The sequence below is a fragment of the Pipistrellus hanaki genome (genome assembly GCF_964339955.1).
Source record: "Pipistrellus hanaki genome assembly, chromosome: 9".
In the NCBI taxonomy this organism is placed as follows: domain Eukaryota; kingdom Metazoa; phylum Chordata; class Mammalia; order Chiroptera; family Vespertilionidae; genus Pipistrellus; species Pipistrellus hanaki.
In genome coordinates, this window is record NC_140511.1 from 69,145,787 (window position 1) to 69,159,203 (window position 13,417).

The 13,417-nt window shown below is 35.4% G+C and overlaps 1 protein-coding gene across 1 annotated transcript in view; it reads right to left on the reverse strand.

The window, feature by feature from the left end:
- The window catches only part of TTC17 (tetratricopeptide repeat domain 17), a 73,596-nt gene that overhangs the window by 37,415 nt on the left and 22,764 nt on the right, over nucleotides 1-13,417 (reverse strand). The window contains exons 6-15 of the mRNA XM_084894000.1: nucleotides 12,352-12,461; nucleotides 11,608-11,752; nucleotides 10,767-10,906; nucleotides 9,161-9,321; nucleotides 7,538-7,650; nucleotides 6,533-6,679; nucleotides 5,092-5,207; nucleotides 4,771-4,936; nucleotides 3,550-3,627; nucleotides 2,735-2,959 (exon numbers count right to left, since the gene is read on the reverse strand). Coding sequence (XP_084750126.1) covers nucleotides 2,735-2,959; nucleotides 3,550-3,627; nucleotides 4,771-4,936; nucleotides 5,092-5,207; nucleotides 6,533-6,679; nucleotides 7,538-7,650; nucleotides 9,161-9,321; nucleotides 10,767-10,906; nucleotides 11,608-11,752; nucleotides 12,352-12,461 — 1,401 coding nt within the window. The remainder of the gene's footprint in view (nucleotides 1-2,734; nucleotides 2,960-3,549; nucleotides 3,628-4,770; nucleotides 4,937-5,091; nucleotides 5,208-6,532; nucleotides 6,680-7,537; nucleotides 7,651-9,160; nucleotides 9,322-10,766; nucleotides 10,907-11,607; nucleotides 11,753-12,351; nucleotides 12,462-13,417) is intronic.

The window sequence follows — 13,417 nt, forward strand, 5'->3', positions numbered from 1 at the left end:
AGATAATAGTGGTTTAAATTAGACAGCAGTGGAGATTATGATAATTAGTGAAATTATAGGTATATTTTGAAAATAGAATCAGCAAGGTTAGCTAATAGATTGGATTTGCCTTAAGAGATGGAGAAAGGATGGCTCCAAGTTTTTGTCCTGAGGAACTGGCTTTACTGTTTCTTCAAGTGGGGAAGACAGAGAACAACAACTTGGGACAATTTTAAGGAGCTTAGTTTTGGCCTTTAGTTTTTAGTGTGTTTTAGACACTGAAATGGAGATATCAAGTAAACTGTTGGGTAAAGGAGTCTGGAGTTCAGAACAAAGGTGATAGGTGATTCAATAGGGAAAGGATAGTGTTCTCAAGATATGGTGCTGGAACAACTGGGTATCTATGTGGATATGAACTTTGATATGTGGATGTGAACTCTGATCTCTACCTCACATCATAAAGAAAATTCAACTTGAAATAGATCATAAAACATCTAGATGATAATATAGGAAAAGATTTTTGTATACTTGAGAGTTAACTTATATAAAGACAAGTCATAGAAAACAAAAACTAAACAGAACTATTTTTTTTTTCAAATGTCTTATGGGGACATCTTATATCTAACAACAGGAATAAAAAGAAAAAAGATGGACAAATTTAAGGGCAATTTTTAAAAGCTAAGACAAAAAGACAAAGAGAGAAAATATTTTAACATGACAGATAAAGACTATTATATGAGTTCATATAAATTAAAAACAACTAAATTCTAACAAAATGAGTGAAATACATACATGCATTTACTTTAAAAATTAAAAGATACATTTATATTAGAGAAGTGAAAAATTTTAAAGGAACCTTGTTTCACAAATGTAAATTCAGAGGCACTGTGACACGGCTGAAGATGTGAGCTCTGTGGCCTCTCTCCCTGAGTTTAAATCTGAGCTCTGATTTCTGATATATCTCTTAGAGTTTCTTTATCTATCAAATGGGAAAATCCTATCCCACAGGGTGGTTGTGAGGATCAAATGAGTTATTACATGTGTAGTGCTCACTATGGTACCTGGCTCTAGTATACAACCAATAAAAGTTAGCAATTATTTTAATTGCCCAATTCTGGTGAAGATACAGATGAAATGAATATTTTAAACCTTGATTATGGCAATGTATATTGGCCCAAGTCTTTTGATGGACTGTTTGGCATTTTGTATTATAGTCATTGAAATATTTATTCTCTTCTTGACTTACTAATTTCAGTGCTATCTATCTTTACTAAGAAAATTATCTGGGATACAGAAAAGGCCTCATGCAGAAAATGATACTGACAACAGCTAAGCACTATCAGTAACCTAAATATTCAACAACGGAACAGTAAGCTGTGATATACTAATTCACTGAACCTTTATAGAACCATTTACATTGATGGTTAAAAAAAAACTATGCAGTAATAAATTATTTTTATATAATAAGTTTTAAATATCACCAGTAATACTACAAAATACTACAAAATATTTTATATTTGCAATACTACAAAATATTTACATAGGAGAAAAGCTTAACAAGGAAATACTTCCAAATGTTGACAGTTAGGGATGGGGTACTGATTAAGTTTTATTTTGGGGGTATCTACCCTGATTAATTGACTTATATATTTTTTTCTTGTTTCAGTACACAGTTTATAACAACTGCTAATTTAGTATCATATTCAAAAGTGGAAAGGCAAGTAAGCTCTAAAGGAGCTCTCTTTTCTTCAGAAGAATAGTACCTAATTGCCTTGGCTGGTGGTAGCAGAAAGTGAAAAGTAGCAAGGGGAACACAGCTGTATCAGCCTTCCATCTGGAGGTCAATTCATCATATCTCATATAGAGCATCTGTTCCCACCACACATGGCACATGATAAACATTCGATAGATACTTGGATGTACTTCTTCAGCAACTTGACTTGTTGTGTAGTACCCTGATTGTAAACTTCTGCTTAAAATCCAGCTATGAATTTCAAAGGATTCTCTTAACATGGCAATATTTCTTCTCATACTTAAAAAATTAGTTCTGGGATATCTCAAATAAAACTTAACCATTCATGTACACTGTTCCTAAACATTTCTTTGGATAGAAAATCTACAAATATTTAGATACTAGGTATAAAAGCAATTTAATTATATATGTATTATAACTGTATTTTATCAAACTTAAGATGGTATCAATTGTAACATATATACTTATTTCTGAGATGTTAAAATATGAATAAAAGTAAAGAAAAAAGAATTGGCTTCTTAGAAACTATGAAATAAAGTAATTAACTGCAAAGTAGTGATGTGACTCCATGGACTGCATGTAGTAGGTTCAAAACATGAATATCAACCCACCTCTGTTCTTATCAAAATAACTTTTAACTAGTGCTCTGGACTTCTTGGTATAAAGAGATCTGTCAATTAAAGTTGTAAAATAGTATAAAATTGAGCAGTGTACATATTGCGATGAGTAGGACAAAGAAAAGCCAGATGTTTCAGACTGCCATAAAAAAGTGGCAGTATATTTTTAGCAGCTATGTCATTCTTATTTAAGTGTAATTTTCTAAAAAAAACAAAAACAAAAAACCTCTGCATAATTATAAATTTCACTCATTTAAAATAAAGAAATTAACACATAAAAAATAAAACAAAATGTTTTACACCTCTCTGAATATGCAAATTCTTCTCTGAATCTTGAGTTACCCCCACATAGCGTATGTGACTACAAAGGAACCTAAAACCTCACCTCCGAGCTATTAATGGCCAAAGCTTGAAGTAGCAGCTTAGCAGCATCGAGATGAAGGCCATAGTGAATCAAAAGGTTGGCCAAGTTCACAAGAGGAATGTCCTGGTATTGAAGTGGAGCCAAATTCAAAGCCCTCTGAAGACAAGCAATAGCGAAAGTGCTATTTCCTACCGCTCTCCAGTAGAGTCCAGCTTCATTGAGTATCAGCCAGACAGGAGCATTCGGCTGAAAAAAAACCCCAAATATTTCAGTTAGTACAAGAATACAGCACTTGTTCTAAAAAAGAATTTTAAACATATGCATTTCATTCTTTTAAATGAATTTTAAAATATGTTTTTATTAATTTCAGAGAGGAAAGGAAAGGGAGAGAGAGAGAGAGAGAGAGAGAGAGATAGAAGCATCAATGAGGAGAGAGAATCATCCATCGGCTGCCTCCGGCACGCCCCCTACTGGGGCGTAAGCTCCCAGCCTGGGCTTGTGTTCTGAATGGGAATTGAACCCTGACCTCCTGGTTCAGGGGTCGATGCTCAATCACTGAGGCACACCAGCCTGGCAATTTTGTTTTTGCTTTAGAGAACACTTGTCTAAAGGCACTTTCTATCTTTTTAATTTTTATTTTATTTATTTATTTTTAATTGAATTTATTGGAGTGACACTGGTGAATAAAATTATACAGGTTTCAGGTATATAATTCCACAATACACCATCTGTATATTTATTGTATTGCGTGTGTACTAGCCCAAGTCATACATTTTAATTTTTACCTAACAGTTACTTAGCACTTAAATTTCAGATGTCTGAAGTAGGTGACTCACCTTGTTAATAGCATGAAATAAGAAAGACCCAATTTCTTCTTCTGGGATAGTATAGTTATTAATACGGGAAAGCAAAATCTGAAAACAACAAAAGGAAGACTGACTCAATTGAATATAATAGGAAAGACATTTGAAAAGAATTTCTATAGATAGCAGTCTCTACTTGAGCTCCTCAGGAACAGCTAATTTGAATAGATATTTATAATCATGTAACAATGAGATCATAGAAAGAGCAACAGGTGTCGACCTGCTCACATGTATGCCCTAGTTTTCTATAACTAAAAAGTGTTAAAAGACATATACTTATTAAGGTGACCTATCATATCCCATTGAAGTCAACCTAGGTGTCCAGAACCAAGTGAGGAAGTGTTCAGAAGATAGCAGCATGCAATATCTGATACAATAAGAGTGCTATCTTTCCTAGCCGGAAATGCACCAGATCCTCAGTCAGTCTACTTTATGTTCTTGCAGCATGCATATAACTGTGAGCAACTCCAAGGCAGGAATCATGGCCTATTTATTTTTGTATTCCTAGCACTCAAAACAGTGCCTAATCCATGATATATATATTTTTTGCCTCAGTAAATGTTTGTTAAATGTAAGTAGTAACTGTTCACAGTTTTAAAATTAATTTTAAAAAGAAGGTCATTGTGATGGTCTGTTTTCTCTGTAACAAGTTTATTTTTTCATTTGTATCTATGGAATGGTATGTAATACAGAATTTATAGTCAGTAATAAAACATTCCTAGTTACACATAACTAAGAGAATTAAAGAAAAAACATAACATAACTTATTTATAAAAATGCTGTAGTTATCCAATTCATACAAATCCCTAAGGACCTCGTATAAGCCCAAAACAGAGTTCACAAGGCCAAGGAAAGAGAATCAAGCTTTCAATATATACAAACTTCTGGAGGATACAAAGCTAAACTGAAGTGGTCAGACGGCCTCCGTCAGGTCAACAGAGAGCTTAGTCACTCATGTTCGCAGACTTCTCAGCGAGAGGAACAGTGCTTAGGTGGCTATGCCAGCAGCAGCCGAGAGGAACCCCTTCCTGGCACCCTTCAAACAGCATTTTAACAATTCTTTAACTCTATCCTTCCGTTTTATAAAGTTAAAGCTCAACAAAATTACCTTCTATCAAATTTCTGTTCTACCTAAGAGGCTTGTGAAGTCACCCAGAATGGACGGCAATACACACCAGCCTAAATGAGCCTTACTTTTCGTGCATGGTCATCTGGCATTTTGGCTTTCAGATCCATGCGGACCTCTAATTCTTTGACTAAGTAGGACAGAGTCTGGCTTTTTCTGAAGTCAGTTATGGAACAGTCAGGGGTTGGGGCCTCTTCTTCTGAAGAATAATCATCACTGTTGAGTTCGTGGATCCTGGCACAAGAAAAAGGAACAAGTTTCATATTTTCAAAGTTTGGGTGATGTCAAGATAAAGACTTAACCTTTCAAGTCCAAGGCTGGTGCTCTCAAAGAACTGCCAGGTGACAATCATGCAGAATCAAGTGCTTTGCCAATCCACCAGCACTTGCCTGAGTCCTTTGTTTTCCGGAGGAAGAAAATAGGTTGGCAATTCTCCGCTAACAGGGACTCTAGGATAGCTTTCTGCACAATCCGCTCTTTTAGGCCACAGAATATTCTGTTTGTCCTAATAAAAACAAAGAAAGTTCCTCATCAATTTCTTTGGATTCAATATTTCAACATGCTAAATGAACTTTTAAAAAGGACACAAATATACCAGGATAATTAAACAACAATTTAGTATTTTAAGATAAATGCAGACATTTTGGCTGATTCCAGAATATCCCCTCTACTGCAGGCTAAATTAGTAGGCTAAATCAGTAATTCTACCTACTTTACCACAGACTGGTTCAGGGTTGGGCAGGTCTAAGTCAGCTGAGTCAATGAGAAACAAAGAGAGGCTTGCTTGGGGTGCCGAGAAAGAAAAGCCAGTCTTAGTTTTTTTATGCCACCTAGGAACAAAAAACTCGTTGCTCTAGTTGCTGCTGGCTGTCACCTCGTGAACAAGACAAGTTTTAGGATGAAACCAATACTGTGATGGCAAATTTAAGAAAAAAGAATGAAATGGGTCACTGGTAACATCACTGGACCATTGCATCAACCAAATCCAAATTCTGCCCCATCTCTGGAATTCCTGTAATATGAGGCAAATTTTCTTTTGCTAAAACCAATTTGAGGTGAAATTTGTGATTTGTACCTGAAAGCACACATATACTTATAAAACTGGCACAGAAAACTATTTTTCCTTGAACTAAGACCTCTTCTTTGCCAATACCAATGCTTAACAATTATTTTTGATTTGTAAAATGTTCATTTTTCTAAATATAAAGGCTTATTAAACTTATATCCCAAAGCTATCAAACTTTGGGGGAATTTATATTACATATTTCTAAATCTAAGTGGCTATATTGTTAGAATAAAAACAAATTCTGAAAACTTAATAGTGAATAAAAAATACATGGTCTCTGTCCTTATATCTTGGTATTTCCATTGACTAAATTTCTTAGCCTAGAAATACATCTTTATTAACTTGTTTATTATCTGTATCTTCTGCTAGAATGTAAGCTCCAGCAGAGTAAGGAATTTGTGTACTATATTGATAGTACACAGTTAGAAGCTCAATAAAAGCATGCTGATTAAAAAAGTAAATATAAGCATATGTTTAAGTCAAGTTTAGAAACTTGTTAGGGTTGGAAACTATACCCAGAGCTAAAGCTAAATTGAAATCAGGGAGTCTATCCTTCTTGCTTGACTGGGAAGAACTCAAGGCAGACCCAGTGTCTACTTATCCACTACCTAACCAAAGCCTGCCATTTAATAGAAGTTTAATAAGTGCTTGCTAAACTAAGCTGAACTGTGATGAGGCCATATTAATCAGTGAGGTTGAGAGCCACTGCTCTCAAAGAGCTTGTCTGTTTGAGAAAATGCCTCCATCATCCCCTATTAACTTACCCTATATGCATTAGAGTCCCTGCCCCAGATCCAGAGAACAGAATGGGCTACAGGAGGAGACTTGGCCAAATTGCTGACATCACTCTGATTTGTCTGAACATCAAAGTTCACAGACATCATACTGGAGGTTGATGAATCTTCACCAAACTAGAAAATGAAAAGTTTAATCAATTGGAAGCAGAAAAGGAGTTGTGACTAAGATTTAATTAAAAACATTTATTATATATGGAAAATTAGTAGGAAATCAGAAAGTAGGTGGGTAATAAAGCAATCAGATCTTTTAATTCTCAGAACTATGCCCCAACAATATTCTCTCATAGATAATGCCCAGTTAGCAACTTTCAATCAATTATGCTATTGATTTGTGCTCCTTCCCTTTATTTTCTCCTCCTCCTCCTCCTCTTTTTATTTTTTATAAATTTCTTTATTGATTAAGGTGTTACATATTCCCTTCATTTCCTTTCTATGATTTAGTCTCTTTCAGGTTTAAAGATTAATGATTTTGAGGTTTGGTTCATTATTGCATACCCTCTACCTAGACTAAAATATAACTACTCTATAAAATTAGTGTTCTATGGGTAGAGGCAAGGGGACTTCAGGAAGGATCTTAAGATTTTAATATAGATATCTCCTAGGAATTATAGACTATTGTATAACCAATTCCAAATATATATAGACTTCCTCCAGAGCAAAGTAAAACAATGTCTGATAGTCTCAGAAGACTTTGTATTTCTAAAATCTTGTTAGATAAGAGAATGGGACCACGATGGGATAGTGTACAAAAGACATGGGGAAAGGGAATGAATATGATACATATTCTTTTGGCAAATAGAAATATCATTCATGGAGGAACTGAGCACTTTTTATAAAATCTGATTTCATAAACATAACAGATACTCAAAACCTTAAATGAGAGTCATAAATTTTAGAGATCAAATATACAAAGAATCAAGAAGGGGGGAGGGGGAGAAACAATGTTACTCCAGAAGAGAACAAGAAAAAGACCTGAACATAATCCACGTTTTCAAAGATGTCTCCACGATGGTAGCGCACAGGCAGGTCCCACTGGCAATGTAAAGTATGCTGCTGGTTGACCAGACGGCATATCTGATGATTTCCTGGAATAAGAAAGAAAATTAAATAGATGAAAAAGATCAGCAACGCCAACATGATTTTCTGAGTCTAAAACATTTAGTTCCAACTCTATATTCTTCAGAGCCTGGCAGAGTACTTACACAGGAGGAACTTATACAGAGAAACACTAATTAATGGTTCATTAAATTAAATCATTCTAAAGAAGCCTCGCCTGTTCCATCTACAAATCAAAGGGGCTCCACTAGATAATCACGGCAATTACATCTTATAATGGTAAAATCTATTTACTATTTTGCTTTAAGAGACTTTGGCCATCTCTCTGGAGAGAATTTGCTTTATATATTTCATAATCCTGCTTCAAATTTATACATAAGAGCTCTGGTTGCACTTCAGTTCAAACTGAGGAAGAAATAATCCCAAGGACCAAACATAATAGCAAAGAATATTTTTTAGATGGAATATAAAATGAACTGTAAATGATCACTGCTAAGATTCAAACGTTAAGAGGCTTAGTCGGGGAAGGTCCATGGGGGGGAAATAGGAGGTATATGTACTATTATATGTAATACTTTAAATAATAAAACAAAAAAATTTTTAAAAAGAGGCTTTGTAGACCAATATATTTATCAAGGGAGAAAGGTGTAATATAAGGAATTCTATTAACTTATTCTTTGGTGTCAAGCTGTGAGATCTGCTCTCTTAGGGTTTAATCAGACATGAAACATTTTGGATACAACCAAATCACTGACCTCCTGCCAACCCAAGTTCTCTTAGACCAGTGGAACCACAGACTCTAAGAGATTTTAAAGAGAGTTCTATACCCTCTTCCCAGAAAAAAAAAAAAAAAATTATGCACAAACACAATTCTAAATATAATTCTGGGGAGAATTTCAAAATTCCCTAAAATTCATCTACTGATCCAAATTAAGAATTTCTCCTGGAGCCAAATTCTAACCTAAAATCTTACTTCTAAATGAAATATTTGTTTTCAAGGGAGAAAAAAAGAAAAGAAAAAAAGAAAAAAAAAAGGTATTTATTTAGCCTTGTTGCCAGTGTGGACTGAAGCGGGTGGATACTTAGTTTCTAAGGTGTGTCTGGTTTATTTTACTTGGGGTAGGCTCCAATTGCAGTGTTTTCAGACCAGCAGCGACTGGCATCAAATGGGAGCTCATTAGAAATACCGACTCAGCCCCCTTCTCAGACCTTCTAAATCAGAACCTGCATTTTAACAAGCTCTCCAGGAGACTGACATGCATATTAAAGTTGGAGAAGTATCAACGTAAGCCATAGAGGGTAAACAACCATTGTTAAGACTAGGATCTAAAAAGTTTCACTTTTACTTTAAATGTGAATTTTAAAAAGGTACAGGGACCAAACCAGCTCCCCTGACCTGCTGCTGGTGTACCTGCTATGATGATGCTAGACTTTAAGATCAAAGGAAGTCATAAGCACAACTTTATACTGCTTTATAAAAGTTACGGAAGTAAAGTGAACTTCCTAACCTGTCTCCAATTACTTAGAGTCAGTACTTACCTAATTGTGCCTCTTTTGCCATCTGTGTCTCATGGATGATATTTCTTAGGATTTGCTCTTCTTGAATCAGCTTATGTTTTTCCAGGATCTCCTGCTGTCTCAGGTAGTGGTCATGCTGCTTTTGATATTCTTTCAACTCATTCAGTGTTCGCTGGAGGGATCTTAACATTTAACACCAGGAAAAAGTTACCGAGGTTTAAAACTGTGAATTTTAAACCCACTTATATGCATAGATTTTCTGGTTCTCAGTAATAATTGCCAAGGTATTTTTTTTTCTTTTAATGTACAATCACTGTACCACAAAGTTCAAGAATAATGAGGCTAAATAGATGATATTGTTTTATTAAACTTAGGGGCAAAAAGGTGGATGCAAAACTCTCCCCTTAAATAACACTACCTTGACATTAAATAAATGGTGTGTTGGACTTGTCAGGTGCCAAAAAAGTTGCATAACAATATACAATTAACTTTTACATATTTAACAATTCTGTTTCCCTCCACGAAGTTTTGTTAGTTCCACTGACTGCCAAAGCCTTTCTGGAATCTCCCTTTGATTTTTCCTGAAGACAAGCTTAAGGGTAAGGGACACTCTACCTTGTTCTCACATACTATCTCCTTGGTTTATAGAACTTGGAATAAACCACAGAAATTTTGCTTTAGAAATGAATATTCTCTACCACCTGGTATAAAATCAGCTGCCTGATTATATTTAGTGACAAAAATCTTATTACCTATTACATTGTAATATATGGAGATTTAGGAGCTGTACAGATTGTATAAGAAAGAACCAATTCGATTCTTAACAGCACAATCTTGGAAGAAGCTCAGCCAGGGAAAGATCAATCAGGAGTAATAGAAGCCAGGTATAAACAAGCAAGCTGTCATTCTTTCCTTCTCACTACAATATGCTCTAAACAGACCGCAAAATAAGCAAATATAAAAGTTGAATGAATTCTAAATCGCCATTTAATTCTCTAATAATCAAAGTAGAATTAAAACATTAAGGCTGATTCTATATGTGATAAACAATTCACTTCTAAGTTATGGGATGTTTCTTAGCTGGCCCTATAATCTATTGAATCAAATACTTTTATTAAGTATACTGCGAGGACCAAGTGCAACAGAATTCCATTACTGTACAATTTACACACTTCTGATTAAAATGCGGGTCTCTCAACCTCACTTAACTAACATAACAATAGCTCACCCCTAGGAGTCAAAGGGGAGAAAAGATCACAGGATGTGCAAGTGACTTCACAGATAGTGTATATAAGGGTAAAAATACTTAAATAGTAGAATTACTGATTATCCAGCAGCATCTCCGACTTCACAAAAGTAATGATGATCCAACTGTAAAGTTCTAAAATGATAGCATTTGTTGCAAACATTCTCTAGTTCTAAAATCCATGCTAATCAAGAGATCCCTCTATGCAACCACCAAATTGTACTAAACATGCTGGATTTGGAGAAAAGGGATACAACTAGCAGTAGTGATAAGATGTTTTTCTTAATTCTAATGAAAAAATTAACACTGAGAGCACCATCCACAGGTCTAAGCTAAGGTTCTCTGGTGCCAGTGCTTCAGGGACATTTTTCTCCCAATTACCTATGTTGAGCTTCCAATTTCTGCTCGAGTTTTTGCTGACACAGGACAGCATGCTTCCTCTTTACAGCTTGCTCAAACCCAGGTCTGGCCTGCAAAGCGTGGTCATAACAGAGCACGGAGTGGTTATACTCCCCAAGCATCTGAAGAGACAAAAGCAAACACACACACACACACACACACACACACACACACACACACGGGAAAAACATTAGCCACCGCCTGTTTGCGTCTATCCAAACCCCCTAACAATTTATGAGGTCACCCCTCTATCTCACTCTATAATTAGTATTATTTTGATCAGTGGCCAAATATCCACAACATAAAAACATACTATAGCATGTATATAGCATGCTTAATTGGGAAGTATTGCTATCTTAAGAGGTGTGCTCTGCAGAAATTTAATATTCCTATCAATTTAATTATTTTTCTTTTTGTCAAAAGGCTGGGACAATTATGATACATTATTGTGTTGAGATTTCCTGCCTAATTAATTTCCATCCCCTTTCCCTTATTTGGACCAAAAGAGAAAAGGAAAAGGTATTTTATTAAAAAATATATTTTTTTATTGATTTTTTTTTTTTACAGAGAGGAAGGGAAAGGGATAGAGAGCCAGAAACATCGATGAGAGAGAAACATCGATCAGCTGCCTCCTGTATACCCCCTGCTGGGATGAGCCCGCAACCAGGAAACATGCCCTTGATCGGAATCGAACCCGGAACCCTTCAGTCCGCAGGCTGGCGCTCTACCCACTGAGCCAAACCGGTTAGGGCGGAAAAGGTATTTTTTATTGGAAAGAAAACAGCAACTGATTTGGCTCATGAAAACAAAAAGTTGTATTTACTGCATATATATTTCCCAACGTGTAATAGCTGGTGAAGAAGTCACTGTCGTCCAGCGCTGCGTGGACCACAACAGCAGCATCAGCAGAGAAGTGTGCTCTGTGCAGCACATTCGCCAAGTTGACCAGGGCAATGTCTTTATTGTGCCTAAAAGAGGAGAGAGTAATCAGACGTTAGGAAAGAAGCATGTGATCCACAACTTCCCAACAAGGGAAATTACATTAAAAGTTATTGAGCTTAGGGGCATAACTTTCAGTATACTTATAGATGAGAAAACAATTTAACAAAATCGTAATGTTTCATTCTTACATACTTGATAGTGCTTACTCAATCTGATAATTATGATTTTTACTGCAAAAATAAGGTCTGGGGGAGAGGGGAAAGGTCTGAAAGACATTTTGTGATTTTAACATGTATTTAGGCCTTATCTATGGAGGCTAAATACATTTAATCTATGATAATGTCTCCAAAGTCCTTGCATTCAAGTCTCAAGTGAATCAGAGGAATCTACATTATATATATTTTTCTCTAATGGAAATCAGAAGTATATTATACTATTATTGCTTTGAAGTCTTTGAAATTAGTCATTTTTTTGTGATGGGACTAATTTTTTTGAACAGGAATAAAGGAGAGTATAACACAATGCTTCTTATTGTTTTCTCTTTCTTATTGTTTTCTTACGTTTTGTTTCTTTAAGAGCCCAAGTTATACGGAAAATGCAAGGTAGAGAAGGGGAGGAAACTTACCTGGAAGAAAAGTGAAGTGCTCGCATGGCACATTCCACTACCTGATATGGCTCATTCTTTATTCTCCAGTAAAATGAAGCCATGTTATACAGTACCCATGAGGAAGAGTTCTAGAGATTAAACAAATAAAATGACAATAAGACATAACTCAAGGCAGTTTCTGAACTCAGAATGTTCCAAATGAGCACCTTTACTACTGTCTCTTCTGAAATTTAAAATGAAGAGCAAGACTTACAGTAGAGATAAAGCACGAGACAAAGTAAAAATAAACTGCACCTGTCAGGAGAGCCTCCTGACCACCAGTTGTGCAAGTGCATTAGGTGTGATCTCACAGAGACCATACAACTACGGGCTATTACTCTAAGGAGGAAACAAAGCTGAAAAGCCCACCAATTGGCCACAATTTAATGGGTCTTCCTTATTTCAGGAATCAGTTGCTTTCCCATGAAATTTCTGAAATTAACATATTTTAAAGTTTCCTATTTACTTAATATCTGAGTGGAGGTACATATGTTATCAAATGACAGGCATATGCTGAATATTTGTCATTTTCTCTTTTGTGCTCAGAACCTAATTTAAGCCTTCACACTATAATACATTTATAATAAGTGTATTATTTTGTCAACGTAAAAAGAAGTTCTTTTTTATTTTAAGGAGCTCATAAAAGATCTAAACAGTCAAAACAAACAAACAAACAAACAAACAAACCAACTAACAAATAAGAGATCATGGTCCAAAATGACAGTTAAAAGATATGAAACAATGGCTAATTGGCAGGTTAAATGATATAAAACTTAACAACAACAACAACAACAAAAATAGAAATTAAAAAGATACAAGTTTCTTTAAAAAAAAAAAACTGGCAAAGAATGCCCAGCCAATGTGGCTCAGTGGTTGAGCATCGATCTATGAACCAGGAGGTCATGACTGCGAGTCAGGGCACATGCCCAGGCTGCAGGCTCGATCCCCAGTAGGAGATATGCAGGAGGCAGCTGATCAATAATTTTCTTTCATCATTAATGTTTCTATTTCTCCCTCTCCCTTCCTCTCTGAAATTAATAGAAAA